The 24,134-nt window shown below is 54.8% G+C and overlaps 7 protein-coding genes across 7 annotated transcripts; 4 read left to right on the top strand and 3 right to left on the bottom strand.

Annotated features, from left to right (window-relative positions):
* Positions 1–1,841: 1,841 nt before the first annotated feature.
* On the top strand, positions 1,842–2,948 carry KRP23_13307 (Lactonohydrolase oryL; the record flags this gene model as incomplete). Its single annotated transcript, XM_067884001.1, has 1 exon — positions 1,842–2,948. The coding sequence occupies one exon, from the start codon at positions 1,842–1,844 to the stop codon at positions 2,946–2,948; it is 1,107 nt and encodes a 368-aa protein (XP_067738626.1).
* A 3,198-nt stretch (positions 2,949–6,146) lies between these two features.
* On the top strand, positions 6,147–9,113 carry KRP23_13306 (putative serine/threonine-protein kinase/receptor R818; the record flags this gene model as incomplete). Its single annotated transcript, XM_067884000.1, has 1 exon — positions 6,147–9,113. The coding sequence occupies one exon, from the start codon at positions 6,147–6,149 to the stop codon at positions 9,111–9,113; it is 2,967 nt and encodes a 988-aa protein (XP_067738625.1).
* A 290-nt stretch (positions 9,114–9,403) lies between these two features.
* On the bottom strand, positions 9,404–10,711 carry KRP23_13305 (Trimethyllysine dioxygenase, mitochondrial; the record flags this gene model as incomplete). Its single annotated transcript, XM_067883998.1, has 1 exon — positions 9,404–10,711. One exon carries the CDS (start codon positions 10,709–10,711, stop codon positions 9,404–9,406), a length of 1,308 nt encoding a protein of 435 aa, XP_067738624.1.
* Positions 10,712–13,945: 3,234 nt separating this feature from the next.
* On the top strand, positions 13,946–15,994 carry KRP23_13304 (putative glucan 1,3-beta-glucosidase A; the record flags this gene model as incomplete). The annotated part of the gene is made up of 1 exon (XM_067883997.1): positions 13,946–15,994. One exon carries the CDS (start codon positions 13,946–13,948, stop codon positions 15,992–15,994), a length of 2,049 nt encoding a protein of 682 aa, XP_067738623.1.
* A 130-nt stretch (positions 15,995–16,124) lies between these two features.
* KRP23_13303 (DNA ligase 1) lies at positions 16,125–18,747 on the bottom strand (the record flags this gene model as incomplete). Its single annotated transcript, XM_067883996.1, has 6 exons — positions 16,125–16,520; positions 16,595–17,068; positions 17,144–17,848; positions 17,927–17,966; positions 18,038–18,480; positions 18,544–18,747. 6 exons carry the CDS (start codon positions 18,745–18,747, stop codon positions 16,125–16,127), a joined length of 2,262 nt encoding a protein of 753 aa, XP_067738622.1.
* Positions 18,748–18,924: 177 nt separating this feature from the next.
* On the bottom strand, positions 18,925–21,195 carry KRP23_13302 (Lateral signaling target protein 2-like protein; the record flags this gene model as incomplete). The annotated part of the gene is made up of 1 exon (XM_067883995.1): positions 18,925–21,195. One exon carries the CDS (start codon positions 21,193–21,195, stop codon positions 18,925–18,927), a length of 2,271 nt encoding a protein of 756 aa, XP_067738621.1.
* Positions 21,196–21,591: 396 nt separating this feature from the next.
* KRP23_13301 (putative serine/threonine-protein kinase drkC) lies at positions 21,592–23,785 on the top strand (the record flags this gene model as incomplete). The annotated part of the gene is made up of 3 exons (XM_067883994.1): positions 21,592–21,620; positions 22,579–22,593; positions 22,666–23,785. 3 exons carry the CDS (start codon positions 21,592–21,594, stop codon positions 23,783–23,785), a joined length of 1,164 nt encoding a protein of 387 aa, XP_067738620.1.
* Positions 23,786–24,134: the final 349 nt, after the last annotated feature.

Here is a 24,134-nt window from a genome sequence, read left to right as displayed (position 1 = left end):
CTGACCTTCTTCCACCGTCTATCTTGAAATCGTGAGGCGACCGAGCACTGAGACCCTCGTCAACTGCCAGGAACGTCTTCACGGCGTCGTTCAACACGCTAGAGAAGCAAGATGATCCACTCAACCTCACCCAAGTCGCCTGAGCACTTTCGATACCCACCGCTCAGAAATCGCTTCCTGACGTGTACCCGTTGACCAGGGTGGCCTATGGCACCGCCGTTGCTTGTCGCCACTTCAGAGCCCTCATCTGAGATCGCATCTTGCGATTCTCAACAGTCGTCGATCATCACAATTCCTGGATCAACATTCTCGGATAGGAAGCACATTCTTGCTTGATTCCTTTATGCCGGGAGGGGGGGCTCTCATGAGCGTGGTCTGTGCGGGTGTCCTGCAGGATCCTCGGCACAAGTCCCTCGAGTTTTGCGTTGTGCGATAACAGGTATCCACACTTGTGGTCACAACTTGGCCACAACTTGCAACACTTCATGATTCGCCCACGTTCTCGAGTGACCCCTGAGAAAGCAAGAGAGACGGACAAACTCAGCAGGCGACACAAGACATCGAGTGCTTGTGATTTGCCCAGCAGATTCAAGCCAATCCCAAAATTAATCCTGTACAAGTGTACTGACAGACTGCCACTGATTAAGATCCTTTTGTGCAGTTGTTGCCATGGAAAGGCGACCAAGAGGCCGAAAATCCGACGACTTTGACTGACCCAGACAAATTCTTTTGACGAGAAGTCTTGTCGACACCTTGGTGGACGTGATGAAGAGAAATTGAGCAACTCCGGGGGCTAGTCGACAGCCTGTTACGTTCACAGTCGTGACATATTATTGTACTCGTCAGTGAAGATTGGACCAAAGCTTATTAACATGCCACACAAATGGCAATAGCTCTTCGAGTTCTTATCCGATCAGATAAAGACGGCCACAGCACTTTTGTTCCTTAGCGGCATGAAGCGAGATTATGAAACCATCTCTGTAAAGTTGTGTTCGATTGAGCGATTTGAGCACCTGGTTACAATATCTGTGGATGTGTTTTTACTACATTTGTACTTTCGCCTTTAAAAATACCCATGTGTATTGCCCCCTCCTCCAATCAGAAGTGCTCCTCAAGAGCAACCCCCCCCCCCCGTTTCCCGCAAATCTGAAGCCTCAGGAATGCGTTTGTAAACTGAATGTAGCGGCAATAACGGCTGCGATTCAGCCAATTTTGACCTTAGACCCAACTTTGCACCTTTAAATCTAACTGTCGCTATAGGATTTAGGGATGTGAATCATCAAAACCGATGACTACCTTTTGGTCCAACGACATGTGACGAGTACAATAAAAACAACTTTACAAGAGATTTCAAAATGATGAGCTGAAGGACTACATTTTTGATTGCAAAGAAGGATGTACTGTACAAAGTCGGGTTCTCGACATACAGATTTTTTTTAATATGAACTTGACGGGGGGCTCGTAGGTTGTATATGCGTGAGGATGCACGTGTGCCACCAAGTGCTGCATCGAAGTAGAATGCGCCCAGTGCAGGCAAACTACATGTAGAAGTACTCAGCTTTACTGACGGTCCTTCGGCTCTTGCACGATGGACCTTCTTCTATCCGACTTCAATTTGCCTTTTTCTAGACTGCCGCATATATGAACGCCTCTTGTACAAACATCTTTTCAAACCTTGTCCAACAGATATCCGGTTGTGTTTGGCTCCTGTCTCGTACACTTCAGACCTGGGGGGATTGAAGCTGTTTTACACTACCCAATGTCTACCCGTTCGCTCGAGCCACGAAACTCAAGTCACTTGCTAAATTTCCAGCTCCTGATCAAGTTCCGAGATCGCGAGCATGTCCCTCATCAACGTCGACCTTCACACCTTGGCCACGGAGGGTGTGGCGTACCTCACCTCCATCACCGAAGCCAACTTCAGCGGGATCTCACTGCTGTCGTACGATGCCTCTTTTGCGGACATCATCGGTACCAACGCCACGACCCGCCAGCTCGCTGACCTGGACTGGGAGGCCTTCCACGAAGGTGGCATCTACAACAAGGAGGACAACAGCCTGTACATTTCGTCCAACTACCAGTCGCTCGAGGACAACATCAACATCACCGTTGTCTCCCTGGACGACTTCTCCATCAGCAGCACCCAGTTCCCTGACCTCGCCCTCGCCAACGGTGGCTCGTCGTACTACCCGCCCGGTGCCGACCAGTCTGCTACGCCGCCAATGCAGATCTGGTGCGACCAGGGAGACCTTGAGGCCTACTCCAAGCTCCTTGCTGTGAACGTCAACACGAACGAGTCCGAGCCTCTGATCATCGGCTACAACGGACGCAACTTCAGTGCCCTAAATGACGTGAGGCAGCACCCCGTGACGGGTGACCTCTGGTTCACCGACCCGATGTATGGCCACATCCAGAACTTCCGTACGGAGCCGCAGACTCCCCGCCATGTGTACCGCTTTGAGCCCTCGACGGGTGTCATTCAGGTCGTGGCCGACGACTACCGTCAGCTCAACGGCATCGAATTTTCTCCCGACTACAAGACGCTTTACGTCTCCGACACCGGCGCGCAGGAAACCGAACTGGACCTAACTCGCCCGGCCACCATCTACGCTTACGACGTTGTCGACAACAAGAGGCTGGCAAACCACCGTGTCTTCGCGTTTGCAGACAGCGGCATTCCAGACGGTGTGCACACGGACACCGAAGGCAACCTCTGGGCTGGCTGTGGTGATGGCGTGCACGTCTGGAACCCCGAGGGAATTCTGCTGGGCAAGATCTACCTGGGTGAGACATCGAACAACTTTGCTTTCGCCCCTGGTAAGGTCTTTGTGTTTGCCAACGCCCGTCTCTGGGTTGTCGAAGGGATCAACGCTCTAGGACGCGAGGTTTGCAAGGACTTTGGCGCCGACAGCGACCCGCGATGTGGCAACGCCGTTAACCAGCACTAGGACACCTACAATTAAGCCAGAGGTCGGACAAATCCGTGATACTTCGTAGTAGCGATTGTATTTTGCAGACCACGTCTCACCCTCTAGTATACAGTAGTTCACCCCTCGGAAGGCTGCTCAATGAGGTCCTACACGCTTTAGAAGGCTTGGTTTAGTCTATGAGCCATCCAAGACCTTCGAGCTTCAGGGTTTGAGTGTCATGACATCCGTCCTATGTAGTACCGCCAAGTGTCAAGTGATGGCCGTCTAAATTTTGTCGCAGTCACCGGACAATTAGGCAATTATATTGTATTGTGAGATGTTGTCAGCAATGATATTAATTGCTATTCGAGGTTAAAACATATTGTATTGTATCAAACATTTCAAGGAATATCCAATGCAATAAGAATCATTGGCATTTGACAAAGTTCAATAAACATATTATTGATACCCAACTATTCTAATGCAATAAGAATAATTGTCATTTGACAAAGCTCAATAAACATATTATTGAAAACCAATTACTGTTTGTATTGCACTATCCCCCCCTCCCCCCTCCCCCTCCCCCCGCCCGACTGTATCCGCTTGAAACTCTGCTAAACCTCAGTTTAAGAATGCGCTGGAGTTCACGCGCTGTACTCGACCGTTCATCTACCGGTAGTGTGCAAAGTCAATTACCGCCAGGGCTTCATGCTGTGCTGCGCTGCGCCTCGTACATTGCTGTGCTGTGCTGTGCTGCGCTGCGCCTCGTAAATTGCTGTGCTGTGCTGCGCTGCGTCTCGTAGATTGCTGTTGGCGTATTCTTCCAGTTTGCATTACAACAACAACCTGCTCTTGGAATAAAAAGCGTTAGCTCAGCCTCCAGTACATCTCTGAACAGGTTTACCGCATCTCCGTTGCACGATAACATTTCTACCAGCTATCAATTCCTTCATCGAAAGCGGCAATGTATTAATGCATGTAGAAGTATGTGTCCATATCGCAACCGTTCCGACTTCCCTACACTTTCCGACAATTGGGTAATCGTAAAAACCAGGGATCGGAAATACCCGGGAAACTAGACTTAGTGTCGAGTAACCCGTACTTGTGTCGAGTAACCCGTACATGTGTCGAGTAACCCGTATAAGAGTCGAGTGGCCCGTATGAGTGTCGAGTAACCCGTTCAAATGTCGATTAATACGTACACATAGAGATATCTGTGGTTGTCGAGTGACCCGTATAAGTGTCAGACTGATTCCGTACATGTGTCGAATAAACCGTATAAGTGTCGAGTTATCCGTATATTGACTGTCCTGTCATCATGTTCCTACTCTAGGACTACACCTAATCGTGTGAATGGCTAGAATATATGTAAAATATATTTTACACTTGGTATTCGCATGTAGATATTCATATTTCGGCTGTACTTCCGACAAATATTTGTCAGAAAGTGTCGGAATGGAAACCCTAACCCTACTATTTTTAATTGGACAAAATAGTGGAATAACGTTATGTAATTGGTCAAAATAAGGATGGGTAACAATCCTGCCTTGTTATCCGTCGGAAAGACGCGTATATTCATCCATACATGCCGAAGCTTGTGTCTGCATGGTGTTGGCCTTCTGAATGACAGCAACACGTATCGAGATCTATTGGCTAGATTCATCAATGAGTTTCGGAGAACATACGTAAAGAGACTTTAAACCAGAAGCGCGTCCTAGACATCTTTGCTGAGCGGATTGTGGGGCGTAACTTCAAAGGCGGGGGTATTCAAAGTGAGTATGCACTTGAAGGCAGGGCCCGGAAAAAGAACCATGATATAATAATAACTATATACTGGCATTTCAGTAGAGAAACTGGGGCCCTCAAAGCCCAGATCGAATGACTGGTTCATGTGTACATTACCATCTCTTCCCACAGCCATGCCCACTCACTCATTTTCATATATGGCAAGTAGCTCGCGCAGATTTTCCTTTCGTAATGATTTAGAAGGACTGTCCGCATTGGGAACTTCTCAAACTGAAATGTCATTCAAAGCCTAAGAGTTGATCTAATAGTTGCAATTTTTATTATTGCCGGCATAAGTATTGCAGTAGTTTTTATTATGTTTTTTCTCTCGAGAAATACAATTTTATATTTTATTTTCCGAGCCCTGCATGAAGCAGAGGCCCACAATCGAAATCATAGGTAATTGGATCGAATGTCCACGGCACAATTGCTATTTCAGGTGGTATCCAGCAGCAATGTGGCTGGGAATTGTGTCGATTTAGCCGTAGCACATTGGAGTCTATCACTGTGCCAAGATATCGCTCGTTTGGCGTTGATTGATAACAGAAACGGGATGCACAACTTGCACGTTCGCGTGGGTGGTTCTAGCTTTCGTGTGCAGTTGTTCTACCGCCAGCAAGGCTCAGAGAACTTACCCTTCAGGGGCGGATGGGATGAAGTCGACCTGTGGAGATCGGTCGACTGCCAAAAAGACAAGGTTGAAGCAGACAGCGGCCACGCCGTGCCCGCGGCACCTATCCGCTTGCGTGTCATCCGTCACTAAAAGTAGGATAAAGTTGTTTGTGTGCTGATACGTCATGCTACAGCCTCGACAGTCGAGACGCTCTGAACTCCGGCGGTTCAGCCCAGCCTCGAATTCACTGCAGTTATCAGCCACGAATCCATTGTAATTGTCCGAATGGCTATTGTGGTCGGAGACTGTCGGCCATTACAGCCATCCGCTCGGGCTCCGATCCGCCTGATAAAAAGGCAACTTCAACGTGCGTTCCATTTCAAACGCGGCCTCGTTCACTGTTTGCGCCTCGCTCGCAGCCCCGAGACGAGCGAACCCCATTGCTGGTCGACGTGCTGGTCGTGCGGGCGCAATTTGCCCCAGGTGGCGAGTCGGAACTCGCCTTCCCGACTCGAAGCGCGCAGCTCCTCTCCGCTCGCCTCTGCGCCACACCACTCCGTTTTCACTTGTCCCCAGTATGGTCTGTCTCTCTCTGTTCCAGAGCCCATTCGTTTTGCGCAGATGGTGCAGGCGCCAGTACTTTAAAAACTGCGCGCTGCTACAACGCATACCCTTCCTCCTTTCATCCGTTTGCAAACGTCTTGACAGCTCAATTTACCTGTTCAACATCATATTCCTTCTAGATACCATATTGAACGCACATTATCGCGTATAAAACTTGTTCGTCGCTGCCCGCACGGAAAGACAAGTCCGAGTCGGGCTATTGCTCTACATGCCCCATGACCTCCGTCGCCAAGCCGCCCGAGCGCCGGCGCAAGAAGCCGCCGCTCGAGCCGCGTACGAGCGACTTCCTCTCCGAATCGTCCGTCGTGCCGGAGCTGCCCGCGGCCTTCGACCTGTCGGCCAACAGCAACGCGAGCACAGCCAGCGAGCTCACGAGCTCCTGCAGCAGCGCCGGCTCGAGCCGCGGTGCCACGTGGTGGAAGAAAGTGACGGCCATGTGCCCTAAGCGAAGGCGCAGCAGAAACCACGAGCGCGCGCGCCCCAGCGCCGACCAGGAGCTGTACGTGCGCAGCATCCTCGAGTCGTACGCGTCGTCCATGAGCTCCACCAACAGGTTCTCGACTACCAACCCGCAGCTATCGGCGGACGAGGGCAGCAACAGCAGCAGCAGCAAGAGCAGGAAGACTGGACGGGAGCCGCAGACGGCAACTACAGATACAGCTACAGACAGGAGACAAGACAGAGACTCGGACTCGCCCGCGTACATGGCGCACTTTACGCCCAATGGAGAAACGGCACAGGACGACATGGACCATCACTCCCACCCGCACTTGACGGCGGGTGTGCCTGGACTTAGCAGTGGGTCGAGCCCCGGGCCGTATGACGACCAGCTCGATGACGGACCGTTCGCGCCGAGCTCAGTCAGTGACGACGAAGACCGCAACAGGAGGAGGCTGCAGAGACGCATGAAGGTGGAGGCCATGCGCGCTAGATTGTTAGAGAAGAACCAGCACCGCGCCAGAGCGCGCAAGAAGATGGGCATCTTCATTGCGTGTATTGGCGTCACACTCACAGCTTTTGTGGTCGCTGCGATTCTCATTGCCCGCGTGGGGGTGGAGATTCAGACCAACTCGATGGAAAGCAGCACCAACACAACGTCGAGTAGCAGCAGTGGGAGTGGCAGTGGAAGCGCCGTGCCAACCACTTCAGGAAGCATAGGGGCAGAGGCAGATTTGAGCTCGACGAGTTCAGGCTCAGCGTTACGAGGTGGATCGACATCTGAAGCAGAGTCGGACGATGGCTCGTCACAGTCAGCGTCGTCCTCGGGCGATGGCACCAGCGTGTTTACTTACATTCACTGCATCTTGATGGTGCTGTCACTGTGGATGTCTCTCGTCGTGGTGATCATGCACGTGACGTTCCGAAGTTTCCGCACATACTCGCACCCGTTCGTGCTGGAACTGAGCTGTACACAATGCGGGTATTGGATTACAAGTCTGCTGCGAGTGATGCTGGAGACGTCGACCTTGACCGACATGGCGTATCTCTTCTTCTGTATGTTCGAGTGCTTCTTCAACTTCGCGCAGATTTCATTCACGTGCGCCATCGCGTTCAACATGTATCGATCCGTGGTGTCGTACGCAGACGTGCTGATGGATTCACAGAGCGCTAAGCGTCGATATCACAGATACACGATGAACGTGCTACTGCTTTCGGTGGTGGCCGCAGTGACTTTGGCACTTCTGGGCTACCGGTCTGGGGACACGTATGATTATGATGAAGATTCGGCGTCGGGTTCGTCGTCAGCGACTGAAGAGGAGATCCTTGACGAGGAGACCTTTTCACCGTGCCTGTACCCGACTTGCCGTCTCATTCTGTACGTGTACTACCCGTTGCTGGCGTTCGGCTTCAACTTTATCTTCTACGTGCGCTTCAAACGCACGATTGGCGAATCGTACCCGACATCAGCGACTGGCAGACTTAACAAGGTGGCAAGGTCGTACCTGATCGTGTTTTTTGTGTGCTGGGGAAGTCTCATTATCCTGACCGCACTGAAGGTAGCCGACTCTTCTAATGTGCCCACGCTCGCGTCGTTTGCGATGCAATCAATATTCGACATCCTAGGCGCGTGTACCGCCGCTATCACCTTCACGAACTTTCATCGGTGTAGAAAAGCATTCGACTTCGGCCTGTCACTCAAAGCCATTGACCCAAGCAGTATCGAGTTCGACGACCCGGTCAATATCGTTGGTGAAGGTACTTTTGCTATCGTACTGAAAGCTAGATGGCGCCAAGGAGGGTACGTGGATGCCCCCGTATCGCGGTCGATTGAGGTGGCCGTGAAGACGTTCAAGCACGCCCAGATGGAGTGCCTGGAACATATCAAGGAGGAAGCCTATCTGTCTTCAAAGCTGGTTCACCCGTGTGTGATGATGACCTACGGTTGCTACACCAGTGGAATCAACCTCTACATTGTGTATGAATATCTCGGTGGCGGAACGCTTCAGAACTTGATCGATGCAAACCGAAATACGCCGTTTTCGTATGAGCGTGGATTGCGTTATGCACACATGATCGCTGTGGGTATGCGCTTCTTGCATGGCCTCCCAGTGCCCATTGTGCATCGAGATCTCAAACCGCTGAATTGCATTTTCGACTCGGAGCAGGAGATGCTGAAGGTTGCAGACTTTGGCGAATCTCGACTGCTGCGCACTCGCGACGTGGTGGCTCCACGACCGAACTTCTTCCCGTCGGCCGATGTCACGGTGCAAATGACGACCAACATCGGGAGTGCGTGCTGGGCTGCGCCCGAGGTCCTGAAGGACGAAGCCACGTCTGAGTATTCTGTGAAGATTGATGTTTACAGTTTCGGCATCATTTGCTGGCAGCTGTACACGTGTGCTGTGCCATATGCAGACATTCCTGGAAGCGTGCTAGCAGTAGCTGAGGCAGTGCTGAGTGGCGTCCGACCTCCCATTCCGCGGGACTGCCCTCGACTGTTTGCCAAAATTATGAAGCGCTGCTGGCACGACAATCCGCTGCGACGTCCGAGTTTTGAAGACATCGTGCAGCTGTTAGAAATTGAGCTTGCTGAGGAGCGGCGCCGGCAACTGGCGCGTGCTCACGGCAGGGGGAATGATTCAGTTATTGCGCCGCCTATTCTCGACAGTAGCAACTTCGACGACACTGGACGGACGCAGACGACCGAAGAGTGTGCTAGTGGGCGGGGAAAGAGCGTGTGAATAGAGAGGAATGCTCGCCTCTCAAATAGTTTAGGCTAGTGTTGTTGTTGTGAATAATGTAATCTTGAACTCGTTTCAACGTCGCGTCAATCCGTTTGCATGGCAAACAGCAAGAGCAGCAAGTTTCCGTCTGAAAGCGTGCCGCAGATTGGATGGACCAACTTGCAACTGAGTAAAGCTTCAAAACTTCTCGTTATCGAGTTGAGGTGCCCAAGTGGCACGACATTACGAGACACCTTCCTTCCTCGGTTCTGGTGCCTATCCATGACATACAAACCTGGCTGTTGCACCTAAATGATACCGAGCACACGCAGGCGGCTCTCATACTCCGTTTGGCCAATGTAGCAGCCGATGAGAGCGCGGTCTCCGCCCTGGAACGCGTGGCGGCCGTGCATCACACGCTGGTTGTCCACCACGACCATGTCGCCCACTTGGAGCTTCGTGCAGAACTCCATCTCTGGTCGGCGCATGACCTCCAGCAGCTTACGGTGAGCCTTGTAGAACCCGCCCACCTCCTCGAAGCTCAGGTGCGTCAACGGTGCACGGTCGTAGTCATTATGACGGAACTGCACGACGTTGTTGGCATAGTCCACACGAATGAGCGGCTCCATGGTGGCCTGGTGCGCGTCGTTGTCCACAGTGAAGTAGGGCAGCGGCGTCGTGCTCAGCACGCGGAAGGCCTCCGGGTCCTCGCTCCGCAGCGTCTCCACCACGTGGAACGAGTCCACATAACGACTCTCGCCACCTTCGCCAGCCTGCGCGGCGCAGTTGAAGATCTGCAGTCCAGGTGGGTCGCGCATGTACGTGCCGTCCGTGTGGTGCAGCAACTCGAGGTTGGTAGACGCCGTGTCATTGTACCCCTCGGTCTCATTCGTTGGGTTGGTCGTCCACATAGTGCCGTAGATGGTGCGCAGCACGAACCCGATCTTCTTGGAGAACTTCTCGGTAGCCTCCATGGTGTTGGGCGTGTTCGACACGCGCACGAGACCGTAGGAGTACAGGTCGCGCATGAACGGCTCGATATTGTCCACGCACGTCTTGTAGTCGTGCACGGGCAGCTTGAAGTCGGTGCCAGCCCACAGTTCCTTGGTAGTCGATCGCGGCTGACGGTACGACTTCGGGTAGGGGGAGGTGGCCGCGTCCTCGGCATTGCCGCCTTCCAGAGAGTACGCGTGGTCGCGCAGCCACTGCGCGTCGAACTCACTGACCGTGCACGGGGTGCCTCGCACCGGCGCGTCCCAGTCGATGGCGACTGCTCCCCCGGCGTCCGTGACTTGGAGGCGGTGGAACGGCGTGTCCATGGGGATGGAGGCCGTGTCCAGCTGCCGCTGGAGCGTCTCCGGGTGCATGCAGTGCTCGCAGCGGCAGTGGTCGCGTAGCCAGAGCTTGTGGAACTTGGCGGTGGCGCCGTCCTCGAACGTCACGCGCACCGCCTGCTCGTTGGAGAGCTCCGCCACTTTGGTGATGCGCTCGCCCTCCAGGTGCTTGTCGGCCAGCGCGGACGCGAAGCCGCGTGCTCCCGTCGTGTGCATGGACCTGGAGGCGGCGGCGTTCGACATCAAAAGGCTACGCAGCGGTCGGATCGCTTGAAGACGCATGTTTCGGGAGTGATGACTCTGGACCTTCTCGCTGCGGGGCGAACTCGAGACTGATCAAGTGCAGAGAGCAGAGCGCCGACAACTGGCCATTGAAGCTGCGAGAGACACGAAGAAAGAGGGCGGAGCAAGAACACGAGGCTTGCCCGAAAATGTGGGGCGGACATCCACCGGGTCTAGTGACGGCGTCGATGACACGCAAGCGGATAAGTGCCGCGGGCACTGATTGGCCCGAAGCCTCTGATCTGACTACTCGCTGACGTGGCCGTAACGGTCGCTGCTTCAGCTTCAACCTTGCCTTTTTGGCAGTCGCCACACGCGACTTGGGCTTGCAGCTGCTCGAATGGCAGCCCTGATTAACGAGGAACAGCTACGCCACTTGCGTCGTGAACTTCGCGGTCCACCACTGCCTATTCTCGACTGTTTCACGTACCGGGACTCACTGTGAGTGCCGCTCGCTGCCGCCGTTCCCCTGTTGTCTCGCTAACCAACCGCGTCAGTCTGCAACCGAATGAAAAAAACTCAACTTGACTGTTCCTTTCTTTGGCGGCGTTCACTACTTCGCATTACATCATAACAATTAGGACTTCGATCCCCTAGCTCCATTGTGCTGGCCCACGTCTCCCGGATCGAGTGTTCCCTTTGTCGTCACTTTCCCTCCGTCAGTTTTTGTTCGAGATCGACGTCAACTGCAGCTTATTAGTGGGTTTCCACGCCGTGGACAGCGCAACATTGTCGCGGCGATGAGTGGGGAGCAGCATTTTCCAAGCGCTGTCGATGGCGAACACCCAGGGTGTTTCAGTCGAGCATCACGCTAAGCATGAATTGAAAGGGCTGCGATGTTTCCTGTTATCTGATCAGCAGTCGCTGACCCTCCTCTGTAGAGTCTTTGGTCTTCGTCATCGGATGCGGAAATCAACGGAAAATATGCGTTTGGTAGTAACATAGCCTCGATTCGAGCTCTGAAAACTACTATACTATTACTTTGTTCTCGTGACGAAGGAGTATGAATCGCGCGTCGCTGCCGTGCTCAAAACCGACTACAGACAATCCTCTCGGTCGTGATATCCTGAGTAGTGATACCCTCCACGGAGAGATATGGGGAGGGCTCCCGATGACCGTCACCATACAAGCACGAGTCAAATATACCTCTACCCTCTAGTTACTGGTTTGTGATACAAAACACGTCATTATCACTATTCAAAGGTGCTTAACTATTGCTAAGGTCCATTTGGTGCAGGACGTCCGAAGAAGTCGAGCATCGACTTTTGCTGCTTGTGGCCTTGTCTACACGCAAGCTCCTCTCTAAATATTCGCTGCATCGTTCGAAGCCCGATAACGTCCCTTGAACGGACCCCCATCGCACCGGCGGTAACGAAAAGTTGTGCTATCCATTGAAGACGCTCCTTCAGCTCCTCTGTGGACAGGTTTTCGGGCGTTGGATAGGTTGAAGAAGTGCTTTCTTCTTCTTCGTCCTCGATACCGCCATCACCGACATCTTGACCGCACCCATTCTCGCGCTCTGAAGACTCGACCCGGCAGAAATCTTCGTCCGTTGGTTCATCCGCGAGGATGTTCTCGTCCGGTGGGTTCAGCAGCTCTTCAACCGACATCGGATTCGAGGGGTGGAGACGCGTCAGCATCTCTGCCAGCTCGTTCACGATGTCATCCTCCACGCCCGGCTCGGCGTACTCGCACGTGTAGTAGTCAAGCAAGCCAGTCTTCTTCCAGCAGTTACTGAAGACGCTGGGAAGCAGGGCGTTCCAGCTCTCGATGCTCCACAGTACTGCCTGCTGTACGTCGACGCTGTAGAGCTGTTAAGTTCAAATGTACCAATTTTACGGCACATTTCTGCCTTGTAATAACTCCAGCGAGTGATAATGTGGTGGTTCCCGACGCTATCACAAAGGAGAGGATTGTCTGTATTGTACCCTGAGCCCGAACCACACATGCGACGCATGTTGTGGAGTACGGGTGTGCTACCGCTCATAAAGGAACAGCGTCGACCATTGAATTAAATGGAGACATAGGCTACCGGTAGCAGTGCATGCGTCAAAGCAAATGTATGTGTATGTACTGCCAGTAAATACATGAATTGCTAGCTGGTAAAAGTCGCGCACTGTAACTTGGTTTGGTACTATATCGGGGGGGGGGATCCACAAAATCAAGCTTTTATCTGCACGAATAGCTAACGAGGGTGCAGGCATGTATGCTTCATTCCAGATTATGCTGGTCCATCAAGCGCATTGCGAGCTCCAGAGGTCACCCCTCATTTTCTCAGGACACGGAGCTTTCGACAAGCTGACATGGAACGTCTCGGTCGTCGCGGAAGTATCCAGCAATCAGACGACAGTCTCATATTGAGCCTCACTGCATCCAGCTAATTGGCATTGCGTCCGAAGTGCGAAGAATACGATCCTCTCTTCCTCACCATGTAGAGAACATCTTCAACTCCGGTATGCACTCTTTCCACACCGACAATCCCCAGCGGAGCCCAATAATCAAGAAGCGCCTTGATTGCTTCGCACCACAGACTCGAGCTTGAGGCCCTGCATTACCGAGCAATTAAGAATGTACCAAATACCGGCTTGGAGTTTGACAATCGGGTTCTGGGCGGCTAGATCAACAATGCCCAACCCCCACTGCGTTTTGTCCCCCAACACAAGCAGCAAGCGCCGACCGGATGGATTGGTTTGTTGGTTAACGTCGAAGCAATGGACTTGCTTTCTAGAGATGAGTTAGGCCGACAGGAATACTTTTTGCTTCGCGAGTCGCAACACCGGCCCTTTTGCTTTGGCAGCCAGCATCTCTTCCGCGATCACCATGGAAGCATGAACCCAGCTTGGCGGCCGATCAACTCAGTGCAACTCAGGGGGTTCCTGATGTTTGTGTGCCAGTGGCTGAGTCAAAGGTACCTCTAAATGGGCTTAGGGAGAGAACAATGCTCCTTACCTGCGAGTACGGTGATACTGAAGTCGCCGAGCATATCTGGAGAGGTTGTCATGCGCAGTGTTGCATCGGAGCATCGGCCCGCTGCAACATGCAGCTATACCGCGGGTGTTCCTGTGGAGAGGGGGAGGTGCTAACCTCACTGGGTCCCGGAGGCCTGCAGCCATCATTTTTCGCATAGGATATCCTCGACACTCAAATCCTGCTCGAAAATCATCGCTCCATCGCACTTCCAGTTCGCAATCTGACGCCCACCCGCAAGATACTTCCCCGCTTCTGCCGCTCGCCATGAAGCTCCGCGCCGTCCTGCTGCAAGCCACGGCTCTGCTGTCAAGTATGACGCTGTCGAGCGCCGCTCCGGACGCTCCCGACGCGCAGTGGCTCTGGGAGAACGAGAACGAGGCGTTCGTGCGCGCCACCGCCAACCACGAGGACTTCTTCGAGAGCTTCCGCCCGAACGACGACAACCAGACGTGCTCGAGCGACAAGCACGCGACGCCCTTCAACCGCCAGGTGCGCGGCGCCAACCTTGGCGGCTGGCTCGTGCTGGAGCCGTGGATCACGCCGTCGCTCTTCTACCAGTTCCTGAACACGCAGCAGCGCTACGGTGACCAGGCGCCCGAGAAGACGGCCATGGACATCTACACCTTCTGCACTGCGTTGGGCAAGGAGGAGGCCAATCGCCAGCTGCGGATCCACTGGGCCACGTGGGTCGCGGAAGCCGACATCAAGGAGCTCGCCGAGGCGGGCGTCAACTCCCTCCGTGTGCCCGTGGGCGACTGGATGTTCAACCCGTACGAGCCCTACATTGGCTGCACGGATGGAGCCGTCAAGGAGCTCGACCGCGTGGCGGACCTGGCCTACAAGTACAACATCGAGCTGCTGTTGGATATCCACGGCCTTGTGGGCTCGCAGAACGGCTTCGACAACAGCGGCAGGTCCTCGGGCGTCAAGTGGACGTCCATTGGCAGCACGCAGCCCATTGGCACCACGACGTTCGAGCACTGGCCGCTGCGATCCGCGGGTTGGGCCGGAGAGTTCAACCTCAGCAACAACTCGTACAGCTCCATCAACTACGAGCACCTGAACCACTCGCTGCACACGGTGGCGACGCTCGTGGACCGGTATGCGGAGCACCCGGCCATCATCGGACTGGAGCCCGTGAACGAGCCCTGGGAGTTGACGCCCATCGACCTGCTCAAGGACTACTACTGGAAGTCGTACAAGCGCGTCAAGGCCCGCGCCCCGCACTGGAAGTTCGTGCTGCACGACTCGTTCCGCTTCGGCGTGCAGTACTGGTCGCAGTTCATGCGCGGGTGCCCTGATATTGCTCTAGACACGCACATCTACCAGGCCTGGAATACGCCCGGCACCAAGGCGGACTTCTTCGCGAACGCTTGTCAGCAGAAGTTTACGATCGCCGACATGGAGAACGCCATGATGCCCGTGATTGTCGGCGAGTGGTCCCTTGGTACGGACAACTGCGCCATGTGGCTCAATGGCTTCAACGACAACCTGCCGGGTTTCCCCAAGGTCGAGTGCCGCTACACGCCCTGCCCCGTGCACAGCACGTACCTCGGTCTTGGCTTCCCTGGTACCCCGCTGGACACCACCAAGCCGATTCAGGGCCCCTATGGCACTGGTCAATCCGGCCCGACGTTCGGCAAGTGCCCCATCACGAGCAACACGAGCTTCGGGCAGCAGGATGCGCAAGACGAGCACGAGTTTGCGCGCAACCTCAACCTGAAGAAGCTCAATGCGTTCGCGCTGGGCCACGGCTGGTACTTCTGGAACTTCAAGACGGAGTTTGGCTCGCGCTGGAACTTCCTCGACCTCGTTCGCAAGGGCGTGTTCCCGAAGAACGTGTCGAACTACCACCGCGACGAAGACGTGTTCACAGCCTGCTTGGCGGAAGACAAGGGCTCGTTCACGTGTGCTGCTAAGCGCGGGGTGCAGCGCGATGATCTTGTCAGCGGCCTGGACTTTGCCTGTGGCAACTCGGATGGCAAGGTGAACTGCAAGGACCTCGACAAGCGCTTCGATACGATTGAGGAACGTTGCGACTGGGCTTTCAACAAGTACTGGCACACTCACCGTGAGGAAGGTGCCACGTGCGATTTTGGCGGTGCCGCGCACCTCCTGGCCGGTCCGACCCCGTCGACTGTGGCGCGCCAGAAGGCGCTGGTCACGCACATTGGCAACGAGATCCTCATTGGTTGCCTGGGCGTGGCTGCCGCATTCGGTGGTGTCTTCGTTCTTTTGACGCTGTACACGCGCCACAGAAGACAGGGAGAGTACTCGCCCATCCAGAACGAGGCCTCGAATGAGCGTGTTTAGAGCCGCTCGAGTCGCGGCCGAAAGTGTAGAGCTGCTAAGAAGTGCTGCTGTCATCGGTTGACGTTGAGAGACGTGACAACAGCAGAGGAATACTTCGTAGCGCATATCAATGAAATGAATTTCTTTGCTTTCACTGAGTTGTTCCTGTCTGATGAGGAATCTGTTGCTGTTGGAAGAGCTCTACGACCTGTTCGCTCTCAGTCGCCTGCAGGGGCTTCTTATCGGGTCGATACCGAACGAACCGCGGGAACCGAAGCGCTAAACCTTTGCGAGCCGCAGCAGCAGAGTCACCGCCTGTGGCTGCTTCGGTGCCACAAGTGTACGAAGGAGACTCGGTCAGTTGGGTGGCTTTGATCTCCCACACCTCTTCTGGCGAGATCCAAACATCAGGATGGCGACTCCGAATCGCATGAGATTGGTATTGCTCCGGCACCTCGTCGGTCTCTGGCAGAACTTGCTTCTGAAGGCGAGCTGCCACTTCCGACAGCTGTGCATCGGTGAAGCCTGTGCCGACCTTCCCAATCGTCTACGACAAAGCAAAACAAGACCACCATGAATTAGTAAATATAGCGGTATCGGCATCAAACGCTTGTTCCGTACCTCGAATTTGCCGCTGGTCGAGTTGTAGGTGGCCATCAGAAAGGATCCGAACACGCCTGCGCGCCGGCCTTTGCCATAGAACGCGCCGATGGGGACCAGGTCCAGCGTGTCTGCCAGGAATGTGCCGTTCCCGTTAGTTTTTGCTGCAGTAGGTTTTTGTTTTGATGTGGTCGGCTCATCCGATAGATAGTCATGCTTGAGCTTCATCCACGAATATGACCGCCGGCCAGCTTTATACTCAGACGCTTCGTCATCCAGTGCCTTGATCATCAATCCTTCACAACCACTGGCCACGGCTTGTTCAAGACACCCTCGTACAATTGCTGCCTCTTCACCTTCTCCAGAGTTCTCGCCATCAGTTGGAATCGTATCACCGGCCGCCAACTGTATGTCAACGTGCTTTACGAACTCGACATATCCAGCCTCTTCCTGGAGCAGATCGTGGAGCAAGGCTCGTCGTTGTCGTAGAGGTTTCTCCAAAGGTTCACAGGACAAGAGAATAAAAAGTTAGTTGAATGATACGACACACAAAGCTCCCCATTCACATACCTGAAGGAGGTTGGTGCCATCGACAGCAAGCATATCAAAAAGAAAAAGACAAAACTCCGTCGTGGACTTCGTTTGAAGCACTTGGAATGGGCGAAATGTGCCCGTCTTCCGATCCAATGCCACCACCTCGCCCTCCACTATCAACGAGGACACTGACGACGACCCTTGTTTTGTTGAGTTGCGAGCTGCCACGCGCTGCTTCAAAATATCCAGAAGGGATGAAAACCTCTCCGTGACGTCCTCCATATTTCGACTGAAAATCCGCCCGACTGAGCCTGAGCCATCACTACTATCTGGCAGCGTCAAATGCGCCTGCACTCGGGCACCATCATACTTGTACTCGCAGGTGGCTGTTTGGCTTTCTGTCCTCCCCACGCGATCCAACACCGCCGCGACGCTAGACATCGGATACGCTGACATTGTCAATACTGGAACACCCGCTGCCGGGTGAGCCTCCTCATGAAGCCAATCAATTCTTCTAGAGATGTCCGCTTGACTCTGACTAGCATGCACCAAATCAGCCAGCACGCGATAGTTGGGGTGCTGTGCGTATGCAAGAGTAACACAGTCCACCCAGTCCTTTTCTCGTGATGGAGTTGCAGCACTCTCCTGCCCGTCATCGTTATCCTCAACAGAGGGCAAACTAGCCATTGCCAATGCCGACAGAATCGACTTTTCGCCCATTCCGATGCGCAGATTTTGATGCTGTTAAACACAACAGTCATTCGCCGTTAGAATAAATGAATGTGGTGCAACTAGTGATAAAACTGCGCTGCCACGCACCGCTAGCATCCGAACGAGAAAAATTCGTTCCTCGGGAGTCCTACGCAGCAAAAACGGGTTGCCCATCCAATCAGCCATTGTAACCTCCTCCTCAACCGAACCAGCTCGTACCTGCACTGCTGCAACAGTCTCAACGCCAGTTGCTGCTTCCTCGCGACGCCTCCACTCCCTTCATCTTCTGCAATAGCCACCAACCTCCCATGCACCACCTGCACACTCAACGGCTCCTCCTCTTCGTCCTGCACCGGCACTTCAATCCGCCCGCTGTGTATCAACGCCTGCGTCGCGTGTCCGTAGTCCGGATACGTCGTCAGCAGTTTTTCTAGCGTCTGTTTCTCGTCCAAATCCTCTCCGTTTTCCACCTCCAATTGCTTGAGGAACCGCACAAAGCTCTTGGCCCCGAATCGGAGCTCCACGCCCTCATAGGCGGGCGCCAGCTGCGACGCAGTGAGGTACAAGGCGCTCGCCAGCTCCCGAGACGTCGGAAGGACCAGCAATCGGCGATACCCGCTGGATAGCAGTTGTACGCTGGCCACGCGCGAGTTCTTCACCTCCTGCAGCAAGGCGTTTGACCGTTAAATGGGCGAAATGGGGACGAAAAAGGCTTAAAAGGCCACCTCGATAGCTGAGAAAGTGCGTGCAAGCGACTCAAAAGAACCGGGATTTTGAAGCCTGGAAGGGGGTGTAGGGACTGTAGTTTCAGCTGCCGGTAGAAGAGATGTAGCTGAAGACGATAGATCTCGCAGAAGCAGGTGAAGAGGGCGGGGGAACTGGAGACGCAGACGCGCGCCGGGCCATCCACGGCGCCGCAGTGCCAACATAGTTGGTGTCGAAAATGGGTGGCTCATTAAGTGACGCAAAAATGGGTTACTTCCGTGAAGTAACACGTAGGTACTCATACTATCAGGTTGAAGTTGAAGTGACCTACACTCTCACTGCGGTTTATTTTTCAGGACGATTGTTTCAGGACGACTACATCACAAATGCAGCTTAGATACTCATGTTACGTTGCGCGCTCGCTTGGAGACCTTCAACGACAGCAGGGACTCGACTCTGTCGAGTGACGAGGAAATCCGCTGCAGCTGGTTGCCGTGACGGTCAATAACACTGGCCATTTCGTGCTGCCGCTGCGCCAATATCTCCTGTGTGTTGATGGTCTTGTCCAGCAGATCCAGCAGCATTTGCTCGTTCTCGTTCAGTTGAGAGACTTGTCCAGTCTGGTGCAGCGCTACGAGTGCAGCGCGATTACTTTCTGGAAGAGATGCGTTGGTGCTCCGATCTACCTCTTGTGAGCTATCGATGCTGGTACCACGAGTGTAGTCGATGCTTCCACTGGTGCTTGCCGTGGCGCTGTCGTAGTCATGGCCGCTCTGGGTTTCGAGGCTACCAAGTGAGTCGGCGCTCTGATGAGTGATATGGTTACCACCACCAGGCGTGACGCTGAGTTTCAGCGCCGACGGCTTGATTGACGTTGGGATCTCCCTGGGAAGATGAAAGAAGCGGGACATGGCGATCTTCTGGTTGAGGCATCGAAGCAAGTCGAGGCTAACACTTCTCTGGGGTTCTTGGGGCTGTACGGTAATGCAGGAAACATTCACAGAGTCCGCGTCATCTCTACGGCCGCAAGGAGCAACGAACCAGCCGAACAGCAGGTCGTTTTCGCTAGCCATTTCAGTAGATTCATCGCTGATAGCCACCACAACGTTGCTTCCGTCCGGGTACTCTCGCCAATGCGTCAAGACGTGCAGGTTCTCGTTATCTGCTTCCCTGAAGTTCGGGTGGAAGGCAACGCTGTTGACCCAAGTTTGGCCGCTCAGTTCACGTTGACTGGATACGTGTGCGAAGATCTGACGATACAGAAGCGCGTCCTCGTAGTCCAACAACTGAGCCAGGACGTTGGTGCAGCTCCCAGGCATCTTCATGACACTCCTCGTAACCTGTTTTTCTTGGTTGAGGAGGCGAAAAGTCCGGATGCTCCCGTTGTTGCTCATATCGATTCCTGGGTTTTGCTCAGTCCAGGCGCTCATCTGCAGTTGATGAAAGTAGTCCATGGCTGTCGTTATCTTGCTCGCATGTTGTTGTGGTAAATATGGCGAGCGGTGTGTTGCATCATAGCTATTGGCTTCCTCTGGGGACGAGGTTAGCCGCGAGGGCGGGGGCAGATTTAAGCCGTGTAGTGATGCATGCAGGTCGACACTTGTGTGATTCGTTCGTCGTCGTGAATAGCACGAGAGGCCAGTGCTTTCTTGCACTTCTGCGAGCGAGTCCATCGTGCCATCTGACGCCACGCGCTGTTCAAGCACTTCGGAGACGATATTGGCCACCGCTTCAAGCGTCGACTTCATTGCGTCTGTTGTTTTTGAATGGGGTTCTGTGTCCAATGCGCACACAACGCCAATGCCATGGCCTCTCACGCGAATCGGTGCTCCGGCGTAGTAGCGCATGGAGCTACTACCCACGGCGTGGCCTCCAGCATGGAAGTACTTGTCTGTGCTTGTGTCGTCGACGATCATCGTTGCGTCTTCCATGACCGTGTGCGCACATATGCAGTCGTCGCGTGGGATGTGAGTGACTCGATCGTCCAAGCCGACGCTCGCCTTGATCCACATCGACGAGTCGTCCATGATGCCGATAAATGCCGCGGGACACTCGAGCGTTCGTGCCACGATACTCACCAGAAGGTTCATGGTGGGGTCGACTTCCGCCGAGCGTATGATGGAGTGCCTGGCCACTTGGAGTCGTGCAGTTTCGTTAGCCGGTACCGGTTGCGGCCATAGCTGCACCACACTGCCTGTAGTGATCTCCGATTCTGCAGCACTCAGCAGCGTCATTTGCTTGTCGCGCCAAACTGCCGGCGAGGCAAGACTCAGCACCGACACAGTGGAGAGTCGTCGATGCTCGAGGCTTGTCTCCCGCATGGCAGCGTCATTTGCCTTGATCGAGGCGTCCGTGGCTCGGATGATGCAGAATGTGCACACTCGCGTCTCGCACTCCACGTTCATGTCTGTGAGGCGGATAGCTCGTTGGCTCGAGCACCCACCGCACACCACCTCGCCGCACGTTCGGCAGTGGTGTCGCCGACGGAAGGGGAGGAACTGCTGCACGCACACGCTGCAATGTGTTCTCATCTCGTCGTCCACCCAGGCGTCGGTCTGCAACAGGTTCCCCACCATCAGCAATCCTCCTTCCAGGAAGTACATTATCTGCAGCGACTGCCTTTTGTCTTTGCGCTGACTGCTGCATTGAATGATGGTGCCCAGTCCGCCCATTTTTCCGACCCAAGCGAAAGTGACCCGTGAACGAGGGTTAAGCTCTGCTGTGCTAGGACCGTTGCCGGATCAAAACCAATCGCGCCAGTCAAGCGCCGGATCACCTGCGCCTGTGGCGTCGGTTCACGAAGTGAGCACCGGTTTCCAGCGTCGAAGGCCAGCACCTCGCGCACGTTAGACGAAAGCACCGCCGGCTTTCCGCAGTTTTGGTCATGGGGAGCGCGAAACTATGCGGTTCCGAGGAGGTGTCCAGCTTGAGTGTCTACTGCCTCGACGGGTAGTGATTAACGAAAGAGCCCGTGGTGTTATTGTCGACCTTGTTGGCGCCATCCGGACTTCGGACCTAGCTCGCAACGTTCACGACCAGCACGACGGCGTTGGTGCCCTCGGCAGCAGATGAGTTCCATCGTGGAAGCGTTGATGGGGTCAGTGGCCCTGGGTCACCAAAGAGGCCAACACATAACTGATGCATGACGGGAGCGCCGTTACGTTCAAAGGCGCAAGGCAAACCGACTTGGTCGATCACCCAGGCCAACTGGCAGTCAAGTGCAGCGCTTCGAGTGTAGCTCGAAGCGTACGCGCAAAACTACATCGATGAGTGCCAAAAACACAATCCAGCCGCATCGTAAGCCATTTCTGGACAGCAATCGGTCAGCACAGCCGGTTCAGCAGAAATCACAGCTTTCGTTCGTGCACACGTAGTAATGACCACCGCGATGGGTACAGCACTTTGCACGCCGCAAATACCCGCTCGACGCGTCTGCGTGAATGCCCCTCAACTTTCCGCTCGATCACCACCAAACGGGGGGCAGCAAAAATCCGCCGCGTTCAAATCCAGCCGCACCGCCCATCAAGGTGAGACCGCCGGGCTGCGAGCGCCAAGTGGACACTTTCAAGCCGTCTTGCATCAGAAAGCAGGTCCTGAGGCCAGCATGGCTCGAGGTTGAACTGCGCTCCCAACAGCGGGAAGGCCGTTGCCACCACGACTAAACGCATCGCCTCTACAGAACTAAATGCTGCACAATTGCTGCACGTTGGTCGTTTTCGGCGTCACGCTAATAATGCCATCGACCGTTTTGCCGTTGGTTGCTCGCCGCCACTTGACGGCCGGCAAAAACGCCGCCACTTGGCTCGTTACTTACCGCGGAAGAGCAGGCATTGCTCGCGGTTTGTCTATTGCCTGGCAGAGAATCCGTTCGGATCAGACCACCCAGCAGCATACTCTGCGGCCTTGAGGCGGTTCGAAAGGCTTTAGAACAGAAAATGTACCCTCCTTTGAGCGCCTACACAAATCACAAATCACGAAGCCAGTTCGGTCTTGAAAAACGACCTCGGCGACCCAGCGGCAGGCGCACGCAGTTCCCATTCGTCCAGGGTGCACAGCAGCAGCTACTACCCGTAAGCGTCTTGTGTCAATGCTGCGTCTCTCCTGCCCTCCTCTCACGTCTCTCTTATTGTCACCCCTTGCAGTCCCTCTCTATCTGAAACCACTAGAGCCATGGGGTGCAGCAGCAGCAAGAGCAAGAAGTACGCGGACGGCCCGCAGACCGGCCGCTACAACGAGCCCAACTACTCGGACTTGACCACCAACGTCAACAACGGAGGTTTCTCCGCCAACTACAACGGCAACGGCGCCCACCAGAACCGCCGCCCGCCCGCGCCCGCACTGCGCAACGGCGGGCGCAAGGACCTTGGCGCCTCGAGCGCCGGCAGCCGCACCGATTCGGAGATCTGCTTCCCGGACCTGGTCAAGTTCCGCCTGGATGAGAGCGAAGTGCTGCTCACGCGCAAAGTCTCGAGCGGCGCCTTTGGCGTCGTGTGGCTGGGCCACTACCACGGCCAGCCAGTGGCCGTCAAGCGCATGATCGACGGCGAGGACGAGGCCGTGTCCTTCTCCCGCGAGATCGAGACTATGTCGAGGCTTTCGCACCCCAAGATTGTGCGCTTCATCGGCTGCACGTGGACCAACAAGAAGGACCTGGGCGGCGTGTCCGAGTATATGGACGGCGGCGATGTGCGCACGCTGCTCGAGACCCGCAAGATCGAGCTGAGCTGGAAGAAGGAGAAAATCTCCATCGCCGTCGACATTGCCGAGGGCCTGGCCTACATGCACTCGCGCTCGCCCAAGATCATCCACCGCGACCTCAAGTCCCGCAACGTGCTGCTGAAATCGAGCATGGTGGCCAAGCTCAGTGACTTCGGCCTCAGTCGCAACCGCACGTACGAGGAGACGCTGACTGCCGGTGTGGGTACAGTGCGCTGGACGGCGCCCGAGGTGATGCTTGGTGACAACTATAGCGAGCAGGCCGATGTGTACTCGTTCGGTGTGGTGCTGAGCGAGCTGGACACGCGCGAGATCCCGTTCGAGGAGAAGAGCAGCAAGACCGGTGCCGCTGGTGCGCCCGATATGGCTATTGTGATTAAGGTGGCTAAGGGCGAGCTGCGACCAAGCTTCGCGCCGGACTGCCCGGACGTGATTCTGCGTATCGCGCGCGCATGCCTGCAGTTCGATCCGGCGCTTCGTCCGGACAGCGAGTCGGTTGTGCAGATGCTCAACGACGCGCGTGTGCAGCTTCAGGCGATGTCATAACCGTAGCACGCACAACCCAACGACTCTACGCGATAGCGTCCTCTTCAGCAGCAAAGGAAGCTGCTACCGTCCTTCCACCCTGTCGCGTTATGAGCTGGCGCGGGTGTGACTCAGCAGCACGAATCGAAGTGTTTTGGGCGTTTCTCGGCGATACGATAGACAGCCAGCGTGGTCTGAGCAGACAGACGATAGGGACGCGTTCGAAGACTGGGTGGATGTTTTGCGTGGGCACGTTGGGGCGAGGAACGACAGAGATGGTAGATTTGGTTCGGTTGGGTCAGGAGTGAGTGAGTGGGCTGGAGGCGATGGAGATGATCGAGAGGCGGCAGCACGGCGAGAGGAAAAGCGA

Source organism: Phytophthora ramorum (assembly GCF_020800215.1).
Source record: "Phytophthora ramorum isolate Pr-102 chromosome Unknown Phyram_PR-102_s0017, whole genome shotgun sequence".
NCBI classification, from domain to species: domain Eukaryota; phylum Oomycota; class Peronosporomycetes; order Peronosporales; family Peronosporaceae; genus Phytophthora; species Phytophthora ramorum.
Note: the sequence above shows the minus strand (reverse complement) of the source record. Positions and strands in the feature narration are given on the sequence as shown.